Source organism: Chenopodium album, chromosome 11 (assembly GCF_948465745.1).
Source record: "Chenopodium album chromosome 11, dcCheAlbu1.1, whole genome shotgun sequence".
In the NCBI taxonomy this organism is placed as follows: domain Eukaryota; kingdom Viridiplantae; phylum Streptophyta; class Magnoliopsida; order Caryophyllales; family Amaranthaceae; genus Chenopodium; species Chenopodium album.
Genome location: NC_137844.1, coordinates 21,191,392 through 21,205,167, shown reverse-complemented (window position 1 = coordinate 21,205,167; position 13,776 = coordinate 21,191,392). Strand labels below are relative to the sequence as shown.

General features: G+C 42.3%; 1 protein-coding gene across 1 annotated transcript; it reads left to right on the top strand.

Moving 5' to 3' along the window:
- The first annotated feature begins 519 nt into the window (after positions 1-519).
- Positions 520-1,620, top strand: LOC145566442 (uncharacterized). The gene has a single exon (XM_081625862.1). The coding sequence runs from the start codon at positions 520-522 to the stop codon at positions 1,618-1,620; it is 1,101 nt and encodes a 366-aa protein (XP_081481988.1).
- Positions 1,621-13,776: the final 12,156 nt, after the last annotated feature.

Here is a 13,776-nt window from a genome sequence, read left to right as displayed (position 1 = left end):
TCTCAACTAGAGAAAAAGAGGAAGCATGAGGATGAGCCTTCAGAGGATGAGCCTTCAAAGAGCCAACCATCCACACGATCCAACCTGATCACAGATCATGGTAACGACCCTCGGTACAACCGTAATTATCGTGAGATCTATTTGGATATCAAGGAGAAAAACATGTTTCCAAGGCCTCTTGTAGTTCGGACCCTTGAGGAAAAGAGAGACAAGAGACTCTGGTGCGAGTACCATCGTGAATGCGGGCATACCACAAAAAATTATAGGGAGTTAAAGAAAGCCCTTGATCAACTTGCTGACGAAGAAAAACTTAAAAAATACCTTAAGGGGTCTGACCATTCAAACAGGGAAAAAGAAAAGGCAAGAGAGGCTTGCAGCGACGACACCGGAGGACACGTTACTGTCATTGCCGGTGGATTAGCGCTTGGAGGATCGGTAAGCAAAGCAAAAGAAAACCTACGCACCTTACAACATTAAGTGCTCAAGGTCACACCAACTTCAACGCCCTCTTCGCCCATCATGACGTTCGGAGGAAAGTCAGAGCGCCCACTGCAAGTCCCTCACGACGACCCCTTGGTCATTGAGATGAAGATTGCCAACTTTAGAGTAAGTCAAGTGCTCATTGATAGTGGGTCATCATCAGATATCATTACCCTTGATTTCTTGAAGTGTTTAAAGTACAACAAAGAAGATTTGTCACCTGTGAGCCAACCCTTAATTGGCTTCGGGGGACAGTCCGTCTTTCCCAAAGGGACAATACGTTTACAAGTTCGACTTGGTCCCAAGGGAAAGGGAAGATCGGTGGTAGCCAACTTTTTGGTGGTGGACACACCCTTGCCCTACAATGTCATACTGGGGCGGCCGCTGATGAACAAGGTAAAGGCGGATATATCAGTTTATCAGTTGCTCATGCAATACAAACTTGAAGATGGAACAGTTGGGAAGGTATATGGAGACCAAAGATTCGCTAGAGAATGCTACGTCAATAGCTTGAAGCGGGGATCAGAAGCACCAGCTGAACCGTTAAAGAAGAGCAAAACAACCGACACTTCCGTCCTCTTCACTGAAGAATCAAGGGGAATGGACAAACCCCAGCCCATAAAAGGAGATAAGGAAGAAGTCATTGGTACCACAAAAGAAACGGTGCGGGTCGGTACAAATATCGACGCGGCATTACGCACACAAATAATTAATGTGCTAAAGGCACATCGGGACGTCTTCGCCTACATAGTAGACAAAATGCCCGGCATAGAACCCGTCATTATGACTCATCGCTTGAACATCAAGCTAGGCTACAAGCCTGTTAAGAAAAAGTTGAGACATCAAGGCTCGAAGCGCACCGCCGCAGCTGCGGCGGAGGTGAAGAAGCTACTTGAAGCAGGGTTCATCAAAGAGTGCCAGTATACGGATTGGCTTGCAAATATTGTGTTGGTCAAGAAACCCTCTGGGGCATGGAGGATGTGCGTCGACTTCACTGACTTAAATAAAGCGTGCCCCAAAGATGACCATCCTCTCCCAAAAACCGACAAGCTTGTGGATTCGACGGCTGGACATGATTTATTCAGCTTCATGGATGAAAATGCGGGATATCATCAAATCCCCATGGCAGAAGAGAACTAACCACATACCGCCTTCATCACTAACCAAGGAGTATACTGCTACAAAGCCATGCCTTTCGGCCTTAAAAATGCAAGAGCCACATACCAGAGATTCATCAACAAAATCTTCGAAGGGCAATTAGGGAGAAACGTCGAAGCCTATGTTGATGACATGATAGTAAAGAGTCGCCACGAGAATGACCATGTCACAGACTTGGTCGAAACGCTTGTGACATTGAGAAAATATGGGATGAAGCTGAATCCCAAGAAGTGTGTGTTTGGAGTTAAGGGCGGCAAATGCCTTGGCTTCCTTGTCGATGAGAGGGGCATTGAAGCTAACCCCGACAAAATTAAAGCCATCCTAGACATGCAGTCCCCTAGAAGGGTAAAGGAGGTGTAGGGCTGATCGGGTGAATAGCCGCCTTGGGCAGATTTCTTTCAAAGTCGGCGGACAAGAGCTTATCTTTTTTCAACACCCTCAAAAGAAAAGTATACCAATGGGATGCACCAGCCGAGATCGCCTTCCAATAGTTAAAAGAGCACTTGGCCGCTCTTCCCAAGTTATTTTCCCCTTTTTCTAGGGGAGACGTTGTTCTTATATTTGGCTATATCAGAATACTCTTCTAGTGTCGTGTTGGTCGCTAAGAGGGATAGGATGCAACACCCGACATATTTCATCAGCCATGCCTATAGAGGAGCAGAATCAAATTATTCCCAAATTGAGAAGTTGGTGTTTGCCTTAGTCATGGCAAGCCGGAAGTTAAAGCCATACTTTCAGTCTCACCCCATTAAAGTTTTAACTAGCCATCCTATCAAGAAAGCAATCGAAGGGAGAAACCACTCGAGTAGAATGATAGATTGGGCAGACCAACTTGCTGATTTTGGTCTTGAATATGAGCCTAGAAGGGCAATTAAAGCACAAGCTCTAGCAAAATTCATCACCAAATGCACTCATCGCCCTGATGATGATGGATCCAAACCATGGAAATTGTATGTAGATGGCTCCTCCTCCAAGGCAGGGAGCGGGACCGGCATTTTGATCATGTCACCAAGCAGTGAAAAGTTTGAGTACGCAGTCAAGTTTGACTTCAACGTCTCAAACAATGAGGCAGAATGTGAAGCTCTCATCTTAGGGGCTAGAGTTGTGCTAAGTGGCTGGAGCTATGATAGTTCATGCCTTCTCCGACTCCCAATTGATCGTGAGCCAGGTCCAAGGGGAATTTGAAGCCAAGGAAGATAGCATGCGCATGTATCTCAACAAGGTCAAAGAAACTGCTTCACCCTTGTCCGAATTTCAGATCAAACATCTTCCAAGGGCAAACAACCAACAGGCCGATGCCCTCGCACGGATGGCTAGTTCCGCCCAGGGGCTCGGCCCTCGCTGTATAATATGGGAAGTTCTCAAGCAACCAAGCATCAATGCACCAGCAGTTCATTACCTAAACCGGTCCAATACTTGGATGGATCCAATAGTGCAATACCTGCGAGACAACAAACTTCCCAGAAGATGGGAAGTTTCAAGAAACGAGCAGAATGGTTCGTTTGGTACGAGGGAAACCTATATAAGAAGTCGTACACTCATCCCCTACTCAAGTGCATCACCCCAGAAGATGGAGATTATGTGTTACGAGAGATACACCAAGGAGCTTGTGGAAGTCATTAAGGGGCTCGATGCATAGAGGGCAAAGCACTAAGGGTAGGGTTTTACTGGCCTACCCTAAGGGAAGATGCAACCAAGTTAGTACAAAAGTGCGACAAGTGTCAGAAGTTCGCCAATGTGCAAAGGCTCCCCTCGAGCTTGTTGCAAACAATCATCGCCACCCTACCATTTGACAAGTGGGGCATGGATTTGCTCGGACCATTCCTAGCAGCTTCGAGGAAAAGAAGAGTCCTCATGGTCGCTATAGTCCTACTTTACTAAGTGGATTGAAGCCGAATCCCTAGCCTGAATCATTGATAAGAAAATTCAGAAGTTCATATGGCGCAACATCATCACAAGGTTCGGGGTGCCTAGGAGTCTTGTGTTAGATAATTGGAGGCAATTCTATAGTCGACTGACTGTTGAGTATTGCGAGAGGTTTGGAATACACACAAACTATAGTGTTGTATCTCATCCTTAAGAAAATGGCCTAGCCGAAGGCGCGAAAAAAATCATACTCCATGGCCGACAAACCATGTTGGAGGGGGCCAAAGGGTCGTGGGTTGATGACCTGCCAGGTGTTCTATGGTCAACTTGAACAACTCCGAAGGATGCAACGGGCCATATCCCATTCACCCTCATTTATGGCAGCGAGGCGGTGCTACCAGTCGAAGTAGATATCCTTTCACCTAGCGTCACATTCTATGATTATGACATAAATGAAGCAAACAAAGTCATGGATCTAGATCTATTGCCAGAAGTAATGGCAACGCCCTACTCCGATCAATCACACAAAAGCAGAAAATAACCCGTCACTTCAACAGGAAGGTCAAGGAGAAGCAGATCGGATTAGGAGATTGGGTGCTACGCAATACAGAGGCCACATGTCGCAAGCTCGAGCTAGGAAAATTATCGCCCAACTGGGAGGGACCCTACAAGGTCACAGAGCAAGTCGTAAAAGGGACCTTTTGCTTAGAAACTCTCGCAGGCAAAGCCTTAGAGAGGCCATGGAACGCGGAGAATCTTAGAAGGTTTTATGTTTGATTCATATTTTTCATCATTCAATTTAGTTTATTTTTAACTCTTAAATGATGTAATGGGGGCATGGGTACTATAGAAGCTATGTGAATATTTCATCATTGTAAGACGTTTGCTCAGGAAATAAGTGCATTTGTTGCCACAATAGTAATCAATTTCTATGAATAGCAAAATTCATTTTTCCATTTCCATGTTACAAGTCACTAAAACGCCGGATATGTCGGCAGGCATCAAAGCTTTCCATGATCGCCAATCCAAGGGGCTCATTAGCCCAAGGGGCACCAAACACATCATCGCCCATCCAAGGGGCTCATTAGCCTCAAGGGGAACCAAACACATCATTGCCCATCCAAGGGGCTCATTAGCCTCAAGGGGCACTAAACAGATCATCGCCCATTTAAGGGGCTCAATAGCCCCAAGGGACGTCAAATATAACAATGAACATAATTTTGCCAAAACACAATTGTATAACAACAGACATAATTTTGCCAAAACACAATTTGCTTCAAAGTGAGTTTACATGGGAACAAGGAAATACACGAACAAAAGGAAAATAAAGGCAACAAATTAAAACGAGAAGCTAGTCATGGTGCGAGTGAGAGCTTGAAGCACCCTCCTGAGAACAGTTTGCTTTCAGCACATGGTATTGATCATTTCCCACTAGGTATTGATCATTGCCTACTTCGGATTGGTCACCGGTACCCGGCTCTTCATCACAGACCGAGAAATTTTTAATCATCTCATCGAGCTCCCTCTGGTGAATTTCTTGGTACTTGTCGTAGACAGGACTAAACTGGAGATCAGGGTGAACAAGCTCAAAGGCGGCTTGGAGACGACAAACGCATGTTTCTTGGCCCAATTCATTAGCTTCAACACTCTCGTCTGGAAGACGTTTTCGACCGTCGTCTGTCTGAAGCCAAGCCTTTGCCATCTCTCGCTAAGTGATAGCCTTCTTCAACTTCCCCTCGATGCTGGCTAAATTTTCCTTTGTCGACTCCAAATCCGCCAGAGCCGTCTTCAACTTTTCCCTAGCCTCCTTCCGCTCTCTCCTGATCCGGTTCACTTTCCAAATACCTTGTTGCCGAAGACGTTTAATTTCTTCGAGGTGCGACTCCAGGTTCGCAACCTGCTGCTTTAACGAGGTGACTTCTTAGATGGCTTGTTCTCTCTCTTGGGTCAAACGCTCCACACTAAGCCCATGCTTTGCAAATGCGGTGGCCCATACTGAAAACTGTAGCAAAGGCATGTTAGTTACCACACAAAAAAAAAGAGGGCCACTAACCTCAGCCCACGACTGCTGCATGATCCTAAATTCATTTTGGTGATCCAAGTCCTTGAAGTGGTCCGCGTCAACTCTCGAATAAAGGTGACTTAAGGCCGACTCGGCACGCCCCTCTTTACCCGAATTGTCGAGGTTCCAAAAAGAGGCCTTACTAGATGAACTATTGCCATCATCGTGCCTCTTCCTTTTGGGGCTTGGCGAACGCTGAGGGGATGGCACCATCTGGTCATTGCCTTCTTGCATTATTGAAGGTTGACATTCCTGATCCCCAGGAGCCGTAGTGGAACTTTGCACTTGTACCTCGACTGCAGCTGAAGTAACTCTTCCCGGGTCCTCTGCATAAATTACAGATCAGTGAGTTTCAAACCGCCAAATGCATTCAAAGTCAACCAAGAAAACTTACCAAAGGTGGGGGAGGTATCTCCCTAGTTCCCTTTTTTAGTTGCTTCCTAACTGGGACAGCTCGCAGGGCCAAGACTTTCTGGTTGTTCAACGCATCTGAATCCACGAATCCAAGAGCTGCACAAAAAATGGAAGAGATTTAGGACAACAATGCAAAGGCATCTACAATTATAATACGTACGAAAGACCCCCTCCCGTCATACCCTGTGAACGGAAGCCAAGGCTTACTGTACATAGCTTCCTCTCATCCTCTAAAAAGGCCCGGTCGGGTATCCAGGTCATGGGTAACTGAACACGGACGCCTTTGACCACGAGACCCTAGGTGTAGGGAATATTTCAAGCATTACCCCAAACTTGAGCCCCACTGTGATCATACACTTAAGCCAGGTGGCGTCCAAAGGGAAGGAAGCTAGAGCAAAGGAGTCGCCAACAAGTTTTAGGAACTTGTAAACCGTTCACAGGGTGAAGGTTACACCCCTTAACGATCCAGGAGATCGTCAACTCCAAAAGGTCCTGAACCAAATAGGGTTCGGGGATGAAGGTACAAATCCAACCTAAAAGAGATTGAATCTGCCCTAAAAAAGCCTCTACTTTATTATTCTCGTATTCATGTGCGCTTTCTGACTAACATGCAATCAATAGGTTAACCCTAAACCTGTTTAATCTATGTTGGTTGAATATAATGCACAAATAAAACTATTATTGGCGATCACTTGAATTATAATCAAATTAACCCTAAACAAGATTATTAATTATCTTATTAAGCGTGGTTACAAGTACAAATTCCCTTTAAACATGCATAAAAGGCGTGATCAAGCAATAACAATGAATATAATATATCAAGAAACATAATAATCATCATAATCATAATAATTATAAAAACAATAATTATAACAATAATAATCATGTTAAAACATAATAATAGCAAGATCCTAGGCATGATACTAACAAGATTAATAACAAATCCTAGCATGTCACTAAGCAATAAAGATCAAAGTTTTAGCCCTAACATGATACTAACATGATATTAGGAAAGAAAATAGGAAGCATCCTAGAAATCATAATTGATATAAGCAAATCACCCTAAATATCATACTAAGGAAAGCATCCTAACATGATACTAGGAATCAAAATAACAATCTTAACATGATTTGTATATCAAAATATCAATTAAATAATTAAAGTACTTACTTGGATGCCTCGTACCTCTTTCTAATAACAAAATACACACGTTAGTAACTTCAAGGAAAAGTATAAAATTTTAAAGAATTAAATTAAATAATTGAAAGAGAGATTTGGGACCAAACCCTCAGAAATTATAACCTTTCACGTCTAGGGCGAAGACAACTTCGAACTTGGCTAGGTGTGTCTAGTGCTAATGTATGAGGAATTTTGTAAAAGGGAAGGTTTAGAAAAAGAAGAGAGAGAAGAAAGCTTCTAGCTTTAGAGAGAGAAAGATGATTGTTGTAGATGATTGAAAAAAGGGAGATATGACCTCTATTTATAGGAAAAAAGAGAGTCTAAGAATAAGAAAAGAATCCGAATTCGAATCGAAATAAAACTCGTCGGTCAGCAGTTTTTGCGAATTTTGTTTTTATCATAACTTTTAATCCAGAAGTCCAAATAAGTCATATAATATGTCGTTGGAAAGCTCTTGAAGTATAATTTGCAACCCAATTAGAATAAGATTAAAATATTTTTTATATAAAAAGATATGGCCGAAATAGTGGGACGGTGTCAGTTTTGGATAGAGTTTTGTATTCCATTCATATCTTTTTGGTTATTGCTCGGATTTAATATTATAATATATCATTGGAAAGATAATTTCAAGATCTGTCCAACCATATAAGATTTGGATAAATATTATGAGGCACGAAAATAATATCTGACTGTCTTTGAACATCTTTAAATTCGAATAGAATTAGGACTTAAAAAAAGGAAAGTTTTAAAAAAGGAAAGTTTTATTCAATTACAAATTCTATGATCTTATCTTTTCAAAAAAAGGATAATTAAGATCTTTTAGAAAATTATAGAAGCTTCTAATTAAATCCTTATTAGTTTAGGAATAGGATTAAACCTTTGGACCCTCCACATGATCATTGGGTCGTAGGTAAAATCCGGTTTGAGCTCGGTTTAGTATTTTGGCCATAACTTCCTCATTATTCATCGGAATTGGGCTTATAATATATCGTTGGAAAAGTCTTTTCAAGCCCCGTCCAACTATACCATTATTGGACCCTAATCATGGACCAAAGTAAACTGGAATGCACGTTTTCATAAAATATGGTAAGAAAAGAAATATTTTTAAAAACAAAAAGAAGAGATATTTTAATAAAAAAATCCTCATCACTAGACTTTTCACACTTTCGCTTTGTTCGATAATCAAATGACATGAAAGGTATTCATTACTGGGTTTGGTTTTGGGGAGACACATTTTGGGTGTCTACACTAGGTTTCTAAACAAAGCGCAACTACAGCCTCTTTCTTCGTCATTGGAGGAACGTCATAATTCAAACTCAAGTTGGGTTCCCCTAAATTTGGAACCAATGGGATGTCCCAACTACGACAATAAACAAACATAAACTGACCACGCTAGTTTTTGACGTTTGATCTTAGATCTTGCACCACTTTGAAACCATTGCGAATGCGAAACGCCCACCAACCAGTACCAAAATCATCTTGGAGGGGATCAACTTGAATAAGTTTCTCCAAAGCCTTAGAGTCGGAGATCGTCCTATCATGGAACACACCACCAAAAAGGAGTACACTTTAAGCCAAGAGTTTGGCGTCAAATTGCAAATAGCTATGTTGTACTCCCATAACAGAGTCCTCACAAAGGGGTGGAGGGGAAAGCGCATTCCCTACTTCAATAAATCCCAATACACGGCGGTACACCCCGAAGGTGGAGTGGCCGGGGTGTCCCCGTCATCAGGAGCGTACCCCACATATTGGTTAGTTACACCATATTGCTCAGCCATTGACCGTGAAATTTGGCCTAGACGGTTTCCAAACACCGCCCTCAACCCATAAGCCTGCAGGCCTTCCTCAAGTGGCTGATATTGTTGTTCGTAGCCTTGGTGATTGCGATCTTCGCCTTGGTCTTCCGTAGCATCCATTACGGTAACTACACTATTTACAAGGTGCCTATAAAATAAACCGTCTCCCTCTGAGAAGGCCATAGTCACCTCACCTGGACCATAGTCCTCCTCATGAGACGAGTAGGGAGACCCACCAGGAAAATCCGGCAACACATCGGCAAAAAGGGATGCCGGAGGTAGCAGAATAATCTTTCGCTACTTCCACGGCGGGCTTACCTTGCTCAATCCACCATGTCAGTCTAATGCTAGAGGAACTGGACGATGAAGCCATTAAAGAAAGAAAGTATAAAAGAACAAGGGCGTACCTTAAAAGAAAACGTCTTTCAACTAAATGGAGCTCTTGCCAATGTTGAACCACGAATACTGCCTCGTTTACCTTCGACAAAAGCATACAAGCTTCCTTCTACCAACTCGCGTTACAAACGCCTTCTTTCAGTAATTTATCTCATTGATTTATCTCATTACTTCTTCTCACTACTTTCTCTCACTAATTTTTCTCTTCTCACTAGAAATCTTTTGAGAATGAAAATGTGAATGAGAAATGTATGAGAATTTGGCTATATAAAGAGAAACATTTGCCTCGAAAAATGAGCTAAATGACACTTGTCACTCATGCAAAAGAAGGGTGTCACAGACATTTGTTACTCATGCAAAGGAGTGCGTATAATTATACGAAATTATATACAAAAGAATATCTTTTATCATCGCCCACCCAAAGGGCTCTTAGAAAGCGTCAATTATATCATCGCCCATCCTAAGGGCTCATTATGGGGTGATCCGAGCACTACACCCTTCCAAGCCATGCCTCAAATCGAGACCGTAATCAGAAAAATGGCATTTTCACCATGCTAGAGGCCTTTTTTTGCAATTTTGTAGAGCTTGAAAAAACACACAAGTTAAAAAAAAAAAATTTGTTCGATTCGGACACCCGAGGACTAAGTTGTGGCCTCCCGCAGTTTTTGTCAAAATTTACTAAGTAACGGACAACATTGCTTTTAGTAAGTGACGAGATGGGTCATTTTTAAGCATTCTTAATAATGATAGAAGGTTCCCAAGACACTTCATTGCCCACAAGATACACGAATGCCAAAAACACCTCTATTTTTAAGCCGGAATGACGTGCAAACGTGATAAAAAAGTCCGGAGCCATTGGCCGAGGGTCGAATCATCGCCCATGAAGATAAAGGGCTGCAATGCACAAGAAAATCATCGCCCACCATGGGTTGGCCCAGCTCAAATCACCGCCCATTCAGGCTAAGGCTGCTGATGTGCAGCCACATTATCGCCCAGCAGCCCTAGACGCTTGCTGGCGCGCAGCAGACCATCGCCCAGGTCGAGGTGCAAAGGCTGGTGCGTGCTGGTGCGTGTTGGTGCGCGCTAGTGCGTGTTGGAGAGCATTGGTGCGAGCTGGTGCAAGTTGATGCGTGCTGGTGCGTTCTAGTGCGCGCTGATGCATTGCCAGGCACATCATCGTCCTACTCTCCTAGCATCATCGCCCATCATATGCTGGTGCCCAGGCTCGCCCAGCAGCCCTGCAAGGCATTATCGCCCAACAGCCCTGCCAGGCAGCTTCGCCCAGTAGCCCTACCAGGCAGCTTCGCCCAATAGCCTGCCAGGCATCGTCGCCCAGCAGCCTGCCAGGCATCGTCGCCCAGCAACTTGCCAGGCAGCTTCGCCTAGTAGCAGCACTGCCTAGTCAGATCTTCGCCCAACAACAACACTGCCCAGGAAGATCTTCGCCCAGCCAGCCCGGGCAGCAGCTCACCTAGGCAACAAATCACCTAGGTAGCAACAACTTACCCAGCCAGCTAGCCATCTTAGGCAGCACTAAGGTAAGGCTCAAAAAAAAAATATCGACCTTGAATTATGTGGGGCATAGTCTATGTTTCCAAGCCGGTTGATTTTATTCAATCGATTTTTTCCGACAAACTCCCGAACCGCAAAGTGCGCTTTACGAATTTTTCATCGGGCTAATGTTTGGACCCCCTGTGGGCCCATGTTCATTAAATACGAAAATTACCAAATTGCCTTTACTTAAACTTCCAGAATCATGCACAACACGCATCCCGAGAAACTCTAACATAGTCCAACAGGGCGTAATATGGCCCAAAACAGCCAGAAACCCTAATCCTAACCCTAATCAAGTTAATCCTCTCCTATAAATACTAATCTTCACATATTAGCGAGTTAATTAATTTTCTCCTCTCTCTCTCTCTCTCTCTTTACAAACTTTCTCTCTAAACATAGTTGACTGACTTGACCGTCGGAGGGGCTTTCTCGACAACATCCCCCGAGGCAGTTGACTTTCGTTGTTTTGCAAGGCTCGGTCTGACTAGGCGAGCAAGCTCCCCCACAACTCAGATCCCGTAATTCTTTTGCAGAAACATATATAATATAGATATTATCAAGTGGGGAGTAAAATTATATTGATTTGAATATGAAAATACATATTAATTAACAAGACCCGACTTGATATATTTTTTCCTTATAAATTATCGTACACTTAAGGTCAAAGTTTGATCAAATTTTGACAATCAGATCAGATCAGATAAAATCAAACTAGATAAATTCAGATAAGCGAAAATAAGGTAAAATTAAACAAGTCCTAAGTCATGATGAACATAGGAAACTTTATTAAACATTTAAATGATCCTTGATTTATTATTAATTAGAACCAATAAGTCTTGTGTAAGACGGGTTGTAGGCGTCTTTCGAAGTGTGCCTACGTTAAAGCATGTGTGAATATGCTTGGCACTCATAAGAAGTGGGAATTGACATAATACGATTAGGGACAAGGAAAGTAGGGAGCCGCCAACAAGTTTTTAAGGAACTTGTAAACCGTTCACGGATCATAAAAGGCAACAACGATTAAGGGACAGCCAAAGGCAACAACGATTGACCCGTGAATGTTACACCCCATTCATAATCCATGAGATTACTAACTCCATATGGTTCGGAACCACGAAAGGAGGATCGGGGATGATGGTACGAAGTGAGTCATGGAGTCACATTCGCCCATATTGGCCTCCACTCGATTCTTATAATGAAAAGTGATTCCTGCGATCTCAAAGGCATGCAAACAAAGATTCAATTTTCTCCAAACTATTATTAGGCTAAATTGGTTGAATATTAATGCAACATATAATTCTAAAATATTGTGATCACTTGAATTAATAACAAGATTAAAAAGGAACCTAAACCGGTCTTCCAAATTATCTTATTAGGCGTGATTTTCAATTACATATTCCCTTTAACATGCAACATGGTGATCAATAAAAATATAATAGAATAAACTTTAATATTGGAAGCAATTCAACAATAAATTGTTAATCAAATCAAATATAAATTAACCTAATCATTATACTAGCAACATAATAAAATAAGTAATTAAATTAATTGATTACTCACATTACGTGCGTTCCTTAAAATTGCTACATCATAAATAAATTGTTAGTAACTTCAATAAAATATAAATCAAATGGAAATTAAATTAAATTAAATTAAAAGAAGAGTTGATTTGGTCCAAACCCTCAGTTAATTATACCTTTCACGCCTCGATTTAAGGATGGAACCTCGGGTTAAGTATGGACTCCTTGGAGTGCTTAAGGAAGGAATGATGTACTTAGAAATACAGGTTTAAGGTTTAGAATATGAGAGAGAGTGGAGAATGATTTTTTTGGTGTAGAAGAGAGGAAGAGAGAATGATTTGGTGTAGAAGAGAGGAAGAGAGAATGATTTGGTGTAGAAGAGAGGAAGAAAGAATGATTTTGTGTCCCGAATTGTAGAAAGGAGGGGGTATTTATAGAGAAAATGAGTAGAGGGAACACACGGAACCCTAAAAAGATAAAACCCTAGTTTTGGGGCGCCGTGACACGGGTAGAGGTTGCCGCGACACGGAAAAATATGTCGCGACGTGGGAAAATAACTGCCCTAAAAAGATAAAACGCGTGTAGGTTTTACGCGGAGAAAACACGGAAACATTCCGTGACACGACACATGTACCGTGACACGGCAGAAAATGCCGTGACGCGGCAAAGTCTACCGCGGCGCGGCATGTGGCGCCGTTCACGGTGTACTTTGTGATACAACACATGTACTGTGACACGACAGAAAATGTCGTGACGCGGCAAAGTCCACCGTGGCGCGACACGAAAAAAGCACCATGCCACGTCAAAAAGCACCATGCCACGAAAAAACACAAAAAAAGCACCGTAACGCGGTGTAGAGTACTGTGTCATAGCAATAAGCACCGTAACTCGAAATAAGGCATATAGTATATCATTGGAAAGCTTATAAAGTCTAATTTCCAACCCAATTAGAATCACGTCAAAATCATTTGTAGATTTTAAGAAATGGCCGTTTTAGTGAAAGGGTGTCGGTTTTGGGCTGAGTTTAGTATTTTGCTCATATCTTCTTCGTTTTAAATCAGAATTGGGCTTATGATATATTGTTGGAAAGCTTATTTCAAGGCCTATCCAAAAAAATAATAATTGGATCAAAATTATAGGATCACAAAATCAGTTTTTCTCGGTTTTGTGATGTGGACACGAAAAGAGGAAAATAAGTTATGGTGTAGGGAAATGAGCTAGGAAATGGACTGGTTTATGAAATGTATTGATTGGAAACATGGATTTAAGTACTCCAAAGATTAAATACTCAACCCGACCAATAATGGCGGTGAAAGGTTGTTCATCATCGGGTTTGGTTTTGGGGAGACAC

Coding starts and splice junctions, on each gene's coding strand:
- LOC145566442 (XM_081625862.1), top strand. CDS start 520: ATGACGTTCGGAGGAAAGTCAGAGCGCCCACTGCAAGTCCCTCACGAC.